General features: G+C 36.7%; 1 protein-coding gene and 1 long non-coding RNA gene across 7 annotated transcripts; both read left to right on the forward strand.

Annotated features, from left to right (window-relative positions):
• The first annotated feature begins 3,677 nt into the window (after nt 1–3,677).
• Nucleotides 3,678–6,017, forward strand: LOC149154773 (uncharacterized). Its single transcript, XR_016262978.1, has 2 exons — nt 3,678–4,359; nt 4,648–6,017. It is a non-coding gene; the product is annotated as an uncharacterized LOC149154773 (long non-coding RNA).
• A 2,309-nt stretch (nt 6,018–8,326) lies between these two features.
• LOC149154774 (heat shock protein 90-5, chloroplastic-like) lies at nt 8,327–15,514 on the forward strand. 6 transcript variants are annotated; one of them, XR_016262976.1, is made up of 6 exons: nt 8,328–8,807; nt 9,209–9,460; nt 9,558–9,660; nt 11,201–11,243; nt 14,951–15,008; nt 15,102–15,118. XR_016262976.1 is itself a non-coding variant. In XM_089441005.1 (5 exons), the coding sequence occupies exons 1-4, from the start codon at nt 8,742–8,744 to the stop codon at nt 11,239–11,241; spliced, it is 462 nt and encodes a 153-aa protein (XP_089297131.1). In that variant the 5' UTR covers nt 8,328–8,741; the 3' UTR covers nt 11,242–11,243; nt 14,951–15,095. The 6 variants fall into 6 exon arrangements, 4 of the variants coding, with proteins under 4 accessions (XP_089297132.1, XP_089297131.1, XP_089297133.1 ...); XR_016262977.1 differs by lacking the exon at nt 11,201–11,243 and having other exon boundaries at nt 14,922–15,008; nt 15,102–15,177; XM_089441005.1 differs by lacking the exon at nt 15,102–15,118 and having other exon boundaries at nt 14,951–15,095.
• The last annotated feature ends 1,800 nt before the right edge of the window (nt 15,515–17,314 follow it).

Raw genomic sequence — 17,314 nt, forward strand, 5'->3', positions numbered from 1 at the left:
AATTGACATCTTAAAAGCATTTCATGACAAACGGGGAGGAGGTGATTTCATTGCAATTAGAGGGCTCAAACCTCAGTGTCTTTCCCCCTTGTTGTACTTCCTCTTCTCTGATGGTGATGAGTCAGGCTCCATACTTCAAACCCTAGGTGAAAGGCAAGCAAGAATAATGGAATTTTTTTCTGTGAGGGAATGAGGTGGTACGATGGACTTAGGAGTTGCCTAAATTTGTAAGGAAATTTAGGAGGGTAGGGGATGATGTCAGTGAGTAGGGGAAAAAGGAATTTTGGGAAATGAGTGAGGGGAGGGGGTGGAAAAGGCCAAAACATAGGCCTATCCTAGAAAGAGATAGGATAGATTAGTGTTTAGAGGAAAATGATAGAAAATGAGGGGATAAGGCTTTGTGATGGATGGAAATGGTGTATTAGCTGCAAACAGAGGTGTAGGGACAAGGAATCTAGGGTTTGTGGAAACAACTAATCATTTGAGGATCAAAACCATGAAAACCATATAAACCTTAGACGAAGAAGTATTTGATCATTTTCTTGACATATGAGGCAAAGGAGGACATGGAAATGATAAAACTTACTTGTTATAGAGCATGGAGGATGAAATGGCTGAAGAGGAGCTTTGAAAAATGAATTTTGGTGGTCAAACAACAATTTTGGACAACTCTGCCCCGTGCGCATTGTGTTGTCCAGGTGCGCAACGAAGGCTCTCTATGTGCTACGAGAGTCAATTTTTGCGAGTGAGGGCTATGGAATCACAATTTTTTGCAAAGGAGAGGGGGGAGCTCGACGCTAGCATGGTAGACAAGTGCAAATGAGTGTGAATGAGCTGCTCCATGTGCTTTTATAATTTGCTTTTGTTGTCTAAGTGATTAATGAGGTAGGATGACCCACCTCACCAATTCACTTTCTTTTTTAGTTTTGTAGCCTTAGGACCTCTTCTTGTAACTTTAGAACCTTATGAACATTATTACATTTAAAAACATAAATTACATTTGAAATCAAGTGTTATTGAACAAATTTACATATTGTTACTCCTCATTTGCCGATTTATACATGAAATGACTGATTTTGTGACCTTAACCCTAATGACCTAATGGTGACACTGAGCTGAATGGAGACCATGATGATGTGACTGAAGTGATATTAATGATGTTTTCATGATGGTAGACTCAACTGAGTGATGAAAGTGATCGACATATGAAATTCTTGAGAGAGTGGAAATAGCCCTAGACACACTAGCTAGTGACCAATTTTTTGTTTGAAGACTCACTGAAATGAAAAAAATTTGACTTGACACCCTAATAACACCTTGTAATAGCATATTTGATCATTGGTGACAGGCTGAATTGATGACACTAACACCCTCACAGATAACCTTACCTTTTTTGCAACTTGGGAACCCAACCAATTCATTAGGAAAACAATATTGTGCCCAACGCAAAGTCTCCCTTTCTCTGAAATTTCTTTGTACATGCCTTATCACAACCATAGGCTTGCCTCCTGCAATTCCTATTCTGAACTTCTCCTAAAACACTTCATCCTTGGGACACCTGGAATTCACTGACACACCTTGGCACACACTCTTATTTGTTCATTTCCAAGCATTTTGACCTAGTTCTCCCTTGTGTTCCCTTGACTCTCCCTAACACTCCTCACCATCCATTGACACTGTCTGCCATGTGTTGGCACACCTTTTCATTCCTTGGCATGCCATGGCACAAGTTAGCTATCATGCCCTCACAACTACCCTTACTTTTTTTAAGACTTGGTCGGAACCCAACCAATTCCTCCCCCACTACAACAACTTAACCAAGTAATAGTTACTACAATTAGACTATGCCTTGCTCACCTAAGAACTGCCTATAACACATCTTCGGCTACTCATGTCCAATCTCAACTCATCCCACTTAATAAGTTACCAATTCAAGGCTCACATCCAACCATGGCCATAAAACAACTAAGAAACACAATTTACATCTTGACATGCCATAACGCATGGCACGTCTAACAATCCCTTAGCCCTATGTGGTGTGGGTTAGCATCCCATACTTTTTTTGGCATTCTTTGCACTCCCTAGCACACCCTAGCACTCTCTGACATGCCCTGGCACTCTACCATGCCTTGGCACTGCCTAACATATAACATTGTGACTCCCTCCTTAGAACACTTGGAACTCGTTGGCACTCCCTATCACACACTCTTATCTCTTCATTTCCATGCATTTTGAACTAGTTCTCCATTATGTTTCTATGGCACTCCCTAACATTCGCTGGCATGCATTGACACACCCTGACACATGGCACATCTTGGTATGTTTCCTTGGCACTACCTAACATATCTTGTTGATCCCTCCTTACCACACATGGAACTCACTAACATTCCCTGTCACACACTCTTATTCATTCATTTCCATGTATTTGAAACTAGTGATCCCTTTTATTTCCTTGGCACTCCATAATACTCCCTGGCATGAATTGGCACACCCTAGCACCTGGCACATCTTGGCATGTTTCCCTAGCCTCTATCATGCCTTAACACTGCCTACCATACATTATTACTCCCTCATCACACATGTATCTCACTGACACTTCCTGTCACAAACTCTTATTTGTTCATTTGCATGCACTAATTTGACCTAATGCTCCCTTGTGTTTCCCTAGCACTCCCTAACACGTCCTAGCACATGTTGACACACCCTGGCACCTGGCACATCTTGGCTGCATGTCGTCCTAGCAATCTAGCATGACTTAGCACAACCTATCATACCATGCCACTCTCTTCTTAGCACACTTGGAACTCACTCACACTCCCTATCACACACTCTTATTCATTCATTTCCATGCATTTTGACCTAGTGCTCCCTTATGTTTCTCTGGCACTCCCTAACACTCCTTAGCACGCATTGGCACACCTTGGTGCTTGGCACATCCTGGTATGCTTCCCTAGCACTCTAGCATGCCTTGGCAGTAATGCATAACATACCTTGTCACTCCCTCCTTAGCACACCTGGAACTCGCTGAATGTAGTGTCCATTGCATGATTGATTCTTCCACCCTTACAAATCCGTAGTCCACGCTATTAAATCATGCAATAGTTCATCTTCTGTGCAATCCTTGCATTTCGGGTCCTGAGAAGAGGAATCATGGAATTTGTGTCAAACAATCACTGGATACAGACAAAACCTCTTCAATCGCATTGCTTTAAACCATAGTTACCATTCGGATTCGAATTCCATACGATACGGTAAAAATTTGAATAAGAAATTTTCAATTCGAACAAAATTCAACATCATACATCTTAAAGGTTAACAAATATGTAGTTTTCTTTCTATAACAACCATTGCTTTTGCTCATTTCTTTCCATTAATTTTTAAATTTAAATAATTTATATTAATTTTGACAAATATAAACAATTTTAAAATTACAATTCACAAAAAAACCATATTTCACTCCTCCCTCCAAAAAATTATTTTATTTTCAAAATTTAAAACTTTAATGTAAATCTAAATATGAAATATTGAAAAGATATAAAATTTCTTCTTATATAAACCTATTAAAAATTTAAATTATTAAATTTAATAATTAAATATTAAATATTAAAATATATAAAATTTCTTTAATATAAATATATTTTTAAAATTTCAATTAATTTCCATTACACATAGAATTTTTTGACTTCACAACTCAGAGTTTGCTATCGGGCGGCCATTTATTTTGGCTTTAGCGGCCAAGGGTTTAAGTTTTAACCATGTGGATATAGCATAATCTCTCAACCGAATTTCCTTATAGACACGCAATAAATTATTCCTGTAAACCTATAGGTTGTATGTATAGCCATATCTGTTATTTCCAGTTTCGAAGGCACAATAGATCCAAACTCCGTGTGTAGTGATCTGCTCTGGTCTGCAAACATGGGTCGCGCTATTCGTGCACAGAGAAAAGGAGCAGGCTCCATGCTCAGATTCCACACCCATCATAGGAAGGGACCTGCACGTTTGGGAAGCCTCGACTATGGCAAGCATAATGGGTACATTAGGGTAATTTTCACGGACGTAATGCATGACCCTGGCCGCAACGCTCCCCTCTGCAAAGTGCCCTTCGGGCACCCATTCCGTTACAAGCATCAAAAAAAGCTCTTATTAGTTACCGAAGGTATTTACACGGGAGAGTTTGTTTATTGCGGAAAGAAGGCCATTTTGACTGTGGGTAACTTGTTGCCTTTGAGATCTATTTTGGAGGGAGCCATTGTCTGCAACATGGAACAGAATGTCGGCAATTGGGGTTCGTTTGCTAGGGCTTTTGGAGACTAAGACATCGTCGTCAGCCACAATATTGATAACGACACTACCAAGGTGAAGCTTCCCTCTAGAGCCCTATTCTAATTTAAAAGAAGAAAATCCTAGAAGTTGTATTCTATTTTAAAGAATTTGTTCATCATTTTTACTTTTATATGAAAATCTTAAAAACCCTATTCTATTTCAAAGAATGAAAAATCCTGGAAACACTATTCTTAGATAGAATAGACCACGCCTATTTCCCTAGAAACCCTATTTGCAAATAAAATAGACCATGTTAGGGCCATTCATTTCGCCTTTTCAATCCTATTATACATAAATCTATAACCACCGATTACTCGGCAGGTGTTAGACAGGAAGGAGTGGTATGACCATTAATGTAACAAAGTGCACAAGAAGGTGGAATTTGGGATTAAGGAGGTATGTACGAGAATATGTGTGAGCAAATCGAAAGTTAGAAACATCGATCTATATTTCAAGGGGCCTAATAATGTTGACACTAGCTTTATCTTGATACTAAATTCATAAGTTGCCGACAGAGGCAGTGCAGTGGTAGAAGAAAAGAGCGGCGGTGTGATGGATTTGCCCGTATCTTTCAGGAGGATATTTACTGAGGTTGAATCGGGGGAGGGGCTGATGGCTTTTATTTTAAGCAAAGCTGTCAGGAATCCTAGGCCAGGACCCATCCAGGTCTAGTTTTTTCAAGAAATCAACACAGGTGCCAGAAATCTGTATTAATCTTATGCAGATAGATGAGTCCTTATCTAGACCGAAGCAAGTATGGGTATTTCCCCTCCGAAAATAACTCAGCGGCTTTGCAAAAACATAATTTGGAAGCTATCGGGAAGGGTTCAAATTTCTCTATTGGGCAAATTTATGTATTAAAAATTTCTACATCCTTCTCAAAATGAGACAAATTTATGGATTAAAAATTTCTACATCCTTCTCAAAATGGATTTTCAAAGGTCTGTAGTTTTAGAGAATCGACACAGGCGCCAAAAATCTGTATTAATATTAAGCATATAGATGAACCCTTATCTAGACCGAGGGAAGTATGTGTATTTACCATCGGAAAATACCTCGGCGGTTTTGCAAAAACATAACTTGGAAGCTATCGGGAGGGGTTGCGATTTCCCTTATTGGCCAAATTTATGGATCAAAAACTTCCACATGCTTCTCAAAATGGATTTCAAAGGTTCGTGGTTCCTCTGTAAGGAGGGGCTCTCGTTTTAGTATTGGATCATTGGGTTTGATTTGAGAATGATTTGTCCATACGCTCTCTAGTTGGGATCAGATTTGAATACCTCGGTTTCAAATTTCAGAACATATATTATTTTAAGCTGTCAGAGGCTAGGGGGGTTCAAATTACCAAAGACATTGTTTAAGCTCAAAAGCCAGGGAGATCGAGCTTTCCCTTGCAGGAAATATTTGTTGTCTTAGCGATTTTTGCATCCTTCTCAAATATAAGATGGCAAAAGGACCTCGGTAGGGCAGGACTCTTCATGCAGTATTGGATATTTGATCCAAAATTGGATGTACCCATAAACACTCTAGTCTGAATCAGATTGTAGTACCACCCTTTCCTTAGAACTTTCGAATTGTAAGGATGACGTTCTTCTAACCAGTTGGCTTTATTAAGCCAACTAGGATAACGATGGAACACAAGTTGAATTCCTTTTCTAGATATGTGCAAACATTGATCTAAACAAAGAAAGCCTATCGTCAAGAATTACTCTTTTCCTCAGAGAAAAGAGGCATCCTGATAAACTGCAGTATCAGAGAATTTTGTGAGCATGACCATATGGAGTTCAAATGCCCAAAAGGATGAGGAAGGACTATCGAAGCTTTAGGTAAAGGGAAGCTGTCAAACTTTCAGCCACACAAACCCAAAAAAAAACTAAGTGGATTTAGAAGGACATAGATAACGTCGAAGCCCAGAAAGATTCCAAGACCTGGAAACATTAACAGAATATGGGTTGTCGAAACCTCTGGGCTTCTAAAAGCACTAACAGGGTGAAGCTTCCCTCTTTAAATTAGAACAGGGCTTCTAATTGAAAACCCTATCAAAAAGTTGACCAGAAAGCACCAATTTATCCGGCATCTCCTTGATTGAAGGGTCATATAATATGAAAGTTTGCCCCTTTTATTTCTTATTTAACTTAAATTCAATTTAAATTTAATCGAACATTATAATTCCTTTCTTTTAAGGAATAAATTTTTAACCAACATTATTGCAGTTCGAAGTGGTAAAAAACTATCAATGATGCATAGACGTGTTCCACCACAGGGATTCAGAAATTGTGTACGGGTGCTACGTTTTGCCAATGGATCACAATGTTTGTGCCCTGCACCTACGATTGACTGAAGAAGGTTCGGCTGGGGAATTTTAGGTACATTCGATTTCAGGAAAATAATAATAATTACATTCGTGATTTCTAATAGTATTGGGTGTACTTCTCGGTTTTGATGAGTTCTTTAAATTTCATAATCCATTGCTTTCTAATTTTCAGAGTATTTCTGAATAGTCTATTAAATTAGTTTAACTTTTGACACATGAACTAAATTTTCTTTTGAGTCTTCAACCTTTTAACAGTTTTTTGTGAAGATATTTTTATATTATCTTAAATTTTGATATATTTGACAAAAAATTTGTCATGGTATTCATCTATTTTTCAAGGTTCTTTTATAAAAAATTTATGCTGATATATTTGATGAAAACATGGTTTAAGATATTTATGTCCAAGAATTCAAAAACAGATAAGGAATTGATGCCTCTGCCTTCAACGATGCCTTTTATCCAGTGGTTCCTCTACAGTTGATGCCTCCACTTCTGCCCATGGCTCCCTGTAAACTATGTCGACTGAAGCTCGACTATCTATATCTACTGCCCATGATTTTGCTGCCTGTGCAGCCATATCTGCCCATCATTCCATCAGTTGTTTTGCTGGAAATCAGTGACAACGAAAAAGCTAGCAACACGTCCAACAACTATTTTCGTATTATATTATGTTTTATGTTGATTCTATGAAAATAATATATTATCATTTTACTCTTTTTTACGTTTCTTGGTTATCATTTTTCTTTTCTCAATTATTTTCGCCCTCTGTGGATGAATCGAGTTGGAGGTAATCATCAACGTATTGGTCATGCTAGTACTGTACGTTGGGATGCACCACCAAGGAAAAATGTTGGGCTTATTGCTACCAGAAGACCCTGTGGATGCATTGGGTGTTATCTTATTCTGAACAACCATTTCATATATTTTCTGGCTAATTATGAACTCAAAATTCTGTTTTATTTCATTTTAATATTGCATGCCTGAATCCTTTATATATAGCAGAAGCATGGCCCATGTCAATCTCTAGTTGTTCCTCTGGGGCTTAGCCTTATGTCTTTCTAACTTTCATGTTCTAGATGCGTAATCCCAAAGAGGTTGCATCAGAAGAGTACAATGAGTTTTACAAGAAGGCATTCAATGAATTTCTAGATCCTTTGACATACACTCACTTCACAACCGAGGTATGGCCTTTTGGATAGATGTACAGAGATCTTTAATAAAGAAAATTTCTTCTTTTGGTTCACGTAATCGGTGTATGAAAGATTATTACAACAAATTGCCCCATACTGTCTGAATTCAGGGTGAAGTAGAGTTTAGAAGTGTCCTTTACATCCCTGGTATGGCTCCCCTCAGCACTGAGGATATAATGCATCCAAAGACTAAGAGCATTCGTCTATATGTCAAGCGTGTTTTTATTTCTGATGACTTTAATGGTGAATTGGTAAGTTGTATTGATTGTCTTTTTTGCAGCTACTTCACTCCTGGAATGTTTCCTCCAAAAATTATAGTCTCATTTGAGGGTATCTGGTGCTTATGTTGAACAAAATATGTTCTACCTGTATGTAGTTTCCACGCTAGCTGAGCTTTGTTAAAGGTGTTTTCGATTCAAATGATCTTCTTCTTAATGTCTCCAGGGAGATCCTTCAAGAAAGCCGCATTGTAAGTTCCTCATTCACACCTTCCTTTTCAAATATGCCATTGTATGAGGTTAAATTATAAGATTTAATATGCAGATCAGTTGGTACTTTTTTGAATAATATTGATATGCAAGCATTAATATGAGCTTCTATGTTGGAAATATTTTGGTTTCCAAGTATTTCGTGGGTTTAAAGAAGAAAAATATGGATTGTGTCTTTATGTTTGATTTAGTTGTAGATGGTAAATGTTTTGTTCTGGAGCTAGGTAGGGATTTTATATTGCTGTTACATCAAGTCATATGCCATTTGAAGTTTCAACGAGTCTAACTACAAGATATTGTGATTATTTGCTTTCATGTCTTTAGCAGTAGTAAATGTTTGATGCAATGGCATTTCGGTTGAACATTTGTCTAATTAAGTTTAGTTGTGAATAAATCCTTGAATGTGCATGTCAGGTTCGTATAATGAAGATGCGTCTTGTGAAGACATTTGATATGATTCAGGGCATTGTGCAAAGTGAGAATAAAGATGTAAGTCCACAACCTGTAAATTTAGAGGAAAGTTATTAACCGTGTCATGGCCCAAGAAATATTGTTATGCTATCCTACTTTCCACCTTAAATTCAATGTGAGGTTCTCATTAAACACTATCTATTTGAATGGAGTTATGTTTCATAGATTAGTAGAATCCAGTTAATATCTATGCCATAATTTGAGTTGTTTATAGATTCCTTACATCTTTATGTTCCTGAACTTTCTTCTCAGAAATGGAAATCATGTTTTGTGACAGTAATGTTGATTGATTCTTGTCAGCTTAATGAAATTGAAGTATTATTGCATTGTCTTTTGTCATATTCCTTGATGTTGATTGAGTGAATGCGTTTTGAAGCTTCTGTAAAAGGAATTTACATTATTTTGGATTATTAATGCAGGATTACAAGAACTTCTGGGAGAACTTTGGAAAGTATATCAAATTGGGCTGTATCGAAGACTCAAATAATCATAAACGGATTGCTCCTCTTTTACGGTTCTTCTCATCCATGCATGAGGAGATGATTAGCTTGGATGATTATATTGAAAACATGACTGAAAAACAAAATGGTATTTTTTATATTGCTTCAGATAGCATTAAAAGTGCCAGGAGTGCACCATTTTTGGAATTTTTTTTTCAGAAGGATATTGAGGTATGATTTTACTTTTCCACATAAATGACTTATATATTTCATGTACCTTGATAGTACATACAAAGTGACAACTGCATTGTACTGTGTTGCTTTACAGGTCCTCTATCTCGTAGACCCAATTGATGAGGTCGCTATTAAAAATCTTCAGACATACAAAGACAAAAAATTTGTTGATATTAGAAAAGAAGACCTGGACCTAGGTAAGTAATTTGTATGTTGTATTGATATACTTGATGATGGAACACAATAACTAGAGTCTGGGAAGTTCTATACAGTCTGTCTCATTCTGAAGAAGCATGCCAATGAATGTGGTAGAAAATTATCCATGAATAAGAGCAACTCTCTGACCATCAGTTGCAGAAGAAACATGACCCTAAATGAAGCAAAATTTGTCAATTTCATTTCTGACATCAGAGAAAACTATGTTTTGTACATCTTGAGTGGGCCTAATAGTTGATAACATGTGCTTCCTTGTAAGAGGTCACAAGTTCAAAGTCAAACCACAGGGGGTTAGAGTATGTACACCTCAGTAGACTTTAGCAGTCAAATCACTGCATGGAGATGGGTCACTTGTCCCACAAACAAGGGGGTTTCATACATCTTAAAATTAGATTATTATTATAATTTTCATCCTCTGCTTTCGAGGGATCATTATTTTTGCTTGCAAGTAGATCTATTATTTTCAGAGGAGAACAGACATGCATGTCTAGATTGGATGTTTTGAGTACAGAATTGCTGTATTTTTTATATTTTCAAAGAGAACAGGCATGCATGTCTGGATTGGATATTTTTAGAACAAAATTGCTGTCTTTTTTATTTTAAATCTTTTTTTTTGTTCTTGTCCACATTTATTCATATGGTCTAAGTCCTATGTTTTGTCTGATTGAGTACGTGTTATGAAAAATATTGAACTTCAAAAGAAGTGAGCTTGGTTTTATCTTTTCTTCTGTGTGCTTGCATGCCCACATCACATGCTCACAGGTATCTTCATGTCCTCTTTGGGCACCAATGGCTCACTATTTCTTGCAGCAGAATTTATTCTTACCTGCAGACAAAGGTTGTGTAAGAGTCCTTGGTGTCCAGTGCAACATTCTTCATTGCTGGGACCTTGTACCATGTCCTCAGCAACAAACCTGCAATGGTTGGTCAGTACATAACCAAGGCGTACACATACATGCAGAACCTCTATCATATGAACATACATCATTTACACATCCTATCCCTAGCTGTTCTGACCAATGAAGAGGCTTGCTTTGTTCTGACCAATGAAGAGGCTTGCTTTCACACAAATACAAACACAGTTTCACTCAGAAATATTTCTTTCTTTTCTCTAATACACATATCATATCCTCATGCACACATATTGATCACTGATATTCCCCCTCTTGGCCTCTCAATGCACATTCAAGCATCTGGCTCTCAGTAGGAACTTTCATAGGTATTACAGGGAGAAATATGCTGATGTTATTGATATGCATATAATTACTAATACTATCGATTTGTTGTGTGTCTGAGCACTCTCTTCCTCCATGGAGTATACTATTTAACACCTCTATTATACTTCATGCACTCAATCCCTCTTCAGAGGCATCACAACCTTTATTATTATCCTTGTACAACTATCTCTAAATTTTTTGGAGACTGTGCTAGGCCAATGACAATGGCAGGCAGTGGTCTTTGCCTTTGCAGCCTCTTTTGTCTTTTAACCTCTTTTGTTTGTGTTGCCGCAAAATCTATCAGGCCTTGGAGAGGGGTACCCTACAAGGAATGCACTAGACTAAGTGACAACAATAGTGTGGCGGCCCATTGTCACCACAACCAAAACTCCCTGCTCATTATGGATTTTCACCAATGGGAGGAGTCCCTATATAATAAGTCACCTAATAGGTGTTCTAAGCTTGGAGGTGTAAGGTGACAAAGAGGCCTCCAAGGGAAAGGCACGATTTAGGCATAAGGCATCAAGAGGAAGAAGTTCGCTTTCCTTGAAAAGGCCAAATTAGGGCAACATAAGACCTAGGGTTTGATTTTTTTAGGTTGAGAGTTGGGATGACTAAAGGTCAAGATGCCAAGAAAGGGCTTCCTACAACATATTCCAACAAGGTTAAGACACACGAAACCCTCAAGAGGCCCCCAAGTTGAAGCTATAACTAAAATAGGGTTTACACTAGGGAAAATATCTAGGGTAAGGGAGATTATTCATAAAAATAGAATGAATGCCCACCAAGGGGAATGATTTTGTGGCAACCACTCAACCCTCGATGTTTAGACTTTCCATGACCAAAATTCCCTCTCCACTTCACTGAGAGCCCTAGTTGGTTGCTTGGCTATTCAGAGGACCAAGATAGGTAAGAGAGAGAAAGTAAAATTTATGGATGAAAATTGACTTTATCACCAAATAAGGATGGGCGATGCCTAGTCCTAGTGTTGATGGAGTGTATGGATTCATTAGGTTGGCTAAAACTTGTAAAGGAGTAAGGATATTTTGATGCACTAACATCATAACCCTAAGTATTTTCTTTATGTGGGACCAAAATTCACTTGGGAGAGCTAATGTAAGATCACCAAGGGGCTTTCCATTCACATATCATACAATGAGTAATGCATGCAATAATATGAATTAGCATCCACAAAGTTGATACTAAACAAAATTAAGGCACAATATTTAATCTAGATCACCGATTTATTCTATATATTAGACATGAAATCAATTTTTTTCAATAAAAGAGCACTTGCAAGACAATATGCATGTACAATCCAATCATTGATCCAAGGCAACTTCTCCAAAGACAAGAATATAGCTCCAATACAAAGTATTCTCCATAGATCACATCTCTCCAATAGGAAAAGAGGCTCAAATTCTCAAGTAGAGACGCTGAATTCACAAGTGATGATGATGACAAATGAAAAAATCCTTTCCTTTATTTATATCAAGAGAACAAGTATAATTTTTAGTCTAAAAGCCCCTAAAAGACAAGTAAAATCATAATGATGCATTGGGTTACAAGTCAACCCATCTAGCTTAGACAATAAAGCAAATGAGAGCCCACATGTGTGAGCAGTGAGGCCTCAAAAGGCTGGCGTCATCCAATAAATGAGCTCCATGTGGCATGTGTTGAGGCTTTTGGGTGGCAAGTGTGGTGTAAAAGCCTTTAAAAATCATTATTTGAGTGTTTTCCCTCAAATATCCATCAATATCACTTTGCGATCCCTAGAATTATCATTTGAGGGTTGGCATTTTGATATTCTTTTTATTTTATTTTTTGGCCATGATATGTTCTTTCTTTTTCTTTTAGCTACATCAACCTCTTAGGGTAAAGTTTCGGGCCCAACCTAGGTATGTAGATGTATGGGTGTCAAATCCCAGAAAACTAAGGGTCAATGGAACCTGAAGAATGGAGGTGGAACATGGGCTTGTAATGTAAGATGAGAAGTGGAAAGTATGGAATAGGGATAAATGGAACAATGTTATCTCAATCAACCCCACCTATACCCATTGGGCCATTAGGGGAGGCCCCATTGGACTAAGATCAAAGATTAACCCCCCCCATTTAAGGTGAGGGAACAAGATCACAGTCAAATCCCCTCTTTCTTCCAGGTCATCCCACAATACATATAAAATGCCCAAATACAAACAAGAATAAGCACCAAATTGCAAAATGAACAAATTAGCCTTTGATTGGAAGCAAACCTTCGCTCGTGTTTTCGTTGGATGGGTGAGAATGTATATGACTAATGCAAGTGGTGGGGATACAATGGCAGATTGTCAGCGAGTGGTGGCTGTTAGTGGCTACATGGTTGGTCGGATGGATGTGAAGATTGGGAGAATTTTTTTCTCCTATAGGGGCACCCACTTTGGTGGGTAATGTTAGTTTTTGTAGCATCGGATGGTGTTCTAGTCTCTGAAGTTGTCAGAGAGGCTAAGAAACACTAGGACTCCATAACCCAGAAAAAGTTTTAGGAAAATCCACCTAGAAGTGCCTTAATTAAGTTAATTAATCAATAATTAAATTTTTCCTAAGTCTTAGGGAAAATGATTAATTAACAGTAATTAATTCAGGAAGGTGATATTTTTCTAGAAACTCACATTGATCGACTAGGAAAGTCATTGATTAAGTTTTAATCTTGGCCGTTGGAGTCCCAACTAGAGATTATAGGAAGAAGTCGATGGGTAAATGGAGGAATACACTTGAGATTGATTTCCTTGGGTAGTTTGACTTTCTAGAGAGCAACAATTGTTTGCTAGAAGAGTTCGAGTCAAAGAAGGGAAGCAGGGACAGAGAGAGGTAAAGACAGTGAGTTCGGAGGAAACTTTATAGATCCTGAGAGTAGCTTGCAGAGACGCAGAGATAGCCACAGAGAGGATGACACAAGTGCTGCGCATACGTCTCTAGAGGGAAATTCAATTTAGCTAGAGGAATGGTCGTTGCAAGTGCTAGTGGCCGAAAGAAATTCCAAAGGGCCAAGCCAGAGGCTTCCAGACCAATGACAATCAGTTAGAAACTAATCGGAGGCAGTTCCAGGCCAGCAAGTTTCAGGCATGCGTAGAGTTGGTGCAGGGCCTGTGTAGAGGTGTTGGAGAGCTAGTTCGATTGGCTTGATTGAGCCAGGATTGCTTGTGGGGATGAAAAAATTTCCTCACAATATTTTTACCAACATTTTTCTTTGTAGCATTAGCAAATTTCAACATAGAGTTGTACTCGAAATTTCTCACTGTTGCTTAATAATAAAAACTTTTCGCTGCTGCACCGGTTTTCCCAAGTTGGGTTTTTCTGGGGACTTTTGTCAAAAAATAACGATGTTATAATTGTGTATGCTAGTATTTTCTCAGTTTCCAGTTTATCTTCCACAATGTTTAATTTTGTGAAGATTGCAGTGTGATTAATTCGTTGTTACCGTAGCAATAAACTACTAAAGTGATTAACAATTAGAAGAATTAATTTTGGTTGCCGCAATAGAATTTCAGTTGTGAAATTTTCGCAGGTAATAGCTTGTAGAGTGGAATTTCTTTTATCTTTGTCTCCCTCGTCGCATCTGGTTCTGTGTAACTATTGAAATGACTCATGGAAGTTTTCCTTATTACCTCTATGACTCCTTTGTGCTCAGTTACCTAAAAAAGATGGTGGTACAGGACATAGAGAATGAATTTGGTACTAGTTGGTCGGTTAAGAAGATAAAATTGCAAATGTTGTTCAACAGTAAGAGGTTTCATTGCAACCAAACAAGAAAAATTAAAAAAATGCTTCAAGATCAAAGACTGAAACAAAGACCATTTGACATACCTTTTAAATTATGGAAAGAATTTGTAAAATCATATGAGAAGTTGGATGCACAAAGAAAGGTCCGCGATGAAAGCATTCAGGGATTGAATTTTTCATTAAACGTTATTTAGAATGTATTAATACTTATAATTATCTTAAACGTGTATTTGTGTGAAAATAAATTGAATTGGTTTATGTTTAAGGACAAGGCATCCAAGGCGAGGTTAACTAAGACAAAAGTCACTCATCGTAGTGGCCAGAAAGGTTTAAAAGCACTGATAACAACCTTTGTAAGTATATTAAACATGTGATATTTTTTTAATAAAATTTGTACTAGAAGAAAGTCATTGTTATCTAATTTCTCCCTATTTACTGATTGGCAGGAACTAAAATATGTAAGACCTCCAAATCATTTGGAAAAGGAGGCACTGCAACAAAAGAGATGGGTTGAATTTGTTGTTTGGATGGACTCTATGGTATGTAATCTTAGTTGGATTTCCAATATACTTTTGAACCGTATTTTCATTTTATTTTTTAGTACTATGAGATATTATATCTTACCTCATTTTATGGTTAGCATTGTATAACAAAAATATGCGTTGTGTTATGTAATTAATACTAACATGTAATTTGATTTTTTTTGCCAGAATACTATAGGTAATGATTGCCAAGACGATGATCACGATGATGATCCAAACTATGTTCAACATATATCAGGAGATGATGAGGATGAGGATGATGGTGGTGAAGGAGGAGATGATGATGACAGTTGTGGTGTTGGTGATGATGTGGAAGAGACTAATGAGGATGGTCAAGATGATCATGAGGATGATCTTGGTGGTGGTAGCTAGGCATGCACATGCATTGTTTTTGATGAAAAAATTATTGTGTAGAATGACATTGTTATGTTTAGATGGGTGTTGTGAATTTACCCTATATCAATGAAACATTTTGATGTGGTAATCATACGATGAGTTTGATTTGATTAAATATGATGATGATATTATTATTATTATATTTTTATTTGATTTATATATTGGAAAGTATCATCATTATTTTGATAGAGAATTATAATGTATGGTGATATTACCATCTTTGGATGTATGTTGTTAATTTATCATAGAATAATTATATTCATGAAATATTTTGATATGTTAATCATATTTGAATTTTAGTTGTTTTGATTAAATGTAATACTGATCTTATTAGTATTATGTTGCTATTTTATACATATGTGTTGAAAATTGTCAATGAATCATTGTATATGATGACATTGTTATTTTTTTGGATGGATGTTGTCAATTTCCCTTAAATTTCTTTACAAATGATTTTGAATTGTGATATCTTCTTTAATGATATCTAGAAACTATGATATATTTCACTATGCAATTGAAATTAGTAAAATGAATCTATAAAGGGGGTCATATATGTAAAGAAAAATATACTCTGCATAAGAAGTCAAATGTGGATGTAACCATGGATGCAAAATTGAAAGTAAAATTGGATGTTAAACTAGGAATTAATACAAAATGCAAACAATGACATACAAAGTGTTTTAAACTAGAAGAGAAAAATTGTGCAATATTTGACACAAAGAAGGGAGCAAAACATGACATACAAAAGGATATCAAATTGGGCAAAAACAAGGACACATAAATGGACACCAAATTAGATGCAAAAAAAGACAGACAACTAGATGTAAAATAAGATGCAAAGTTGAGTGCTAAAAAGAAGCAAAAAATGTTACAAATTAAGATGCCAAATGATGATGCAAATAATGATTTAAATTTGGGATGCAAACTTGGGTGCAAAAAAGGAAAAAAAAGGGATGAAAGAAAAGACATAAAACAAGATGCAAAATGGGGCTGAAAAAAGGTGAAACCAAGGATGCCATATTGGATGTAAAAAATGATGCATAATCAGATGCAAATTTAGACTCAAACTTAGACACAAAATTATATACAAATGTGGACACAAAATGAGGCAGAAAAAGATGCAAATTTGGATGGTGAAAACGATGTAAAATTAGACACCAAAAAAATACAAATTTGGATGAAAAAGTGGGCGTAAATAATGGTGCAATATTGGACACATAAGTAGACACAAAAAATGGTGCAAAAATGGGCATAAAAATAGCTCAAAATTGAATGCAAAAAATGATGCAAAACTTGGTGCAAAAACAAATACAAAAGTAGACGTAAAAAATGGCTTTAAATTGAATGTACCATTAGACACAAAATAAGATGCAAAGGTGAACACAACACATGACGCAACATAAGATGCAAATATAAATGCAAATTTGGATGCTCAAAATGATGTAACATTGGATGCAAGAAATGGTGTTAAAAACGATGCAAAATTGGATGCAACAAATGACGCAAAATATGGTACAAAATGGGATGGAAAAAATGGAGACAAATCAAACGTAAAAGTGGACGTAAAAAATGGTTCAAAAAAAGATGCAAAAATGGACACAAAAATGGATGCAAAATTTGGTGCTAAATCAAATTCAACACATGGTGCAAAGATAGGCACCAAAGATGGTGCAAAAATAGGTACAAAACCAGAAGCAAAAAATGATGCATAGTTGGTGTAA

This window comes from Pinus tabuliformis, chromosome 9, assembly GCF_031772625.1.
Source record: "Pinus tabuliformis cultivar Carrire ecotype Pingquan chromosome 9, CPIR1, whole genome shotgun sequence".
NCBI classification, from domain to species: Eukaryota; Viridiplantae; Streptophyta; class Pinopsida; order Pinales; family Pinaceae; genus Pinus; species Pinus tabuliformis.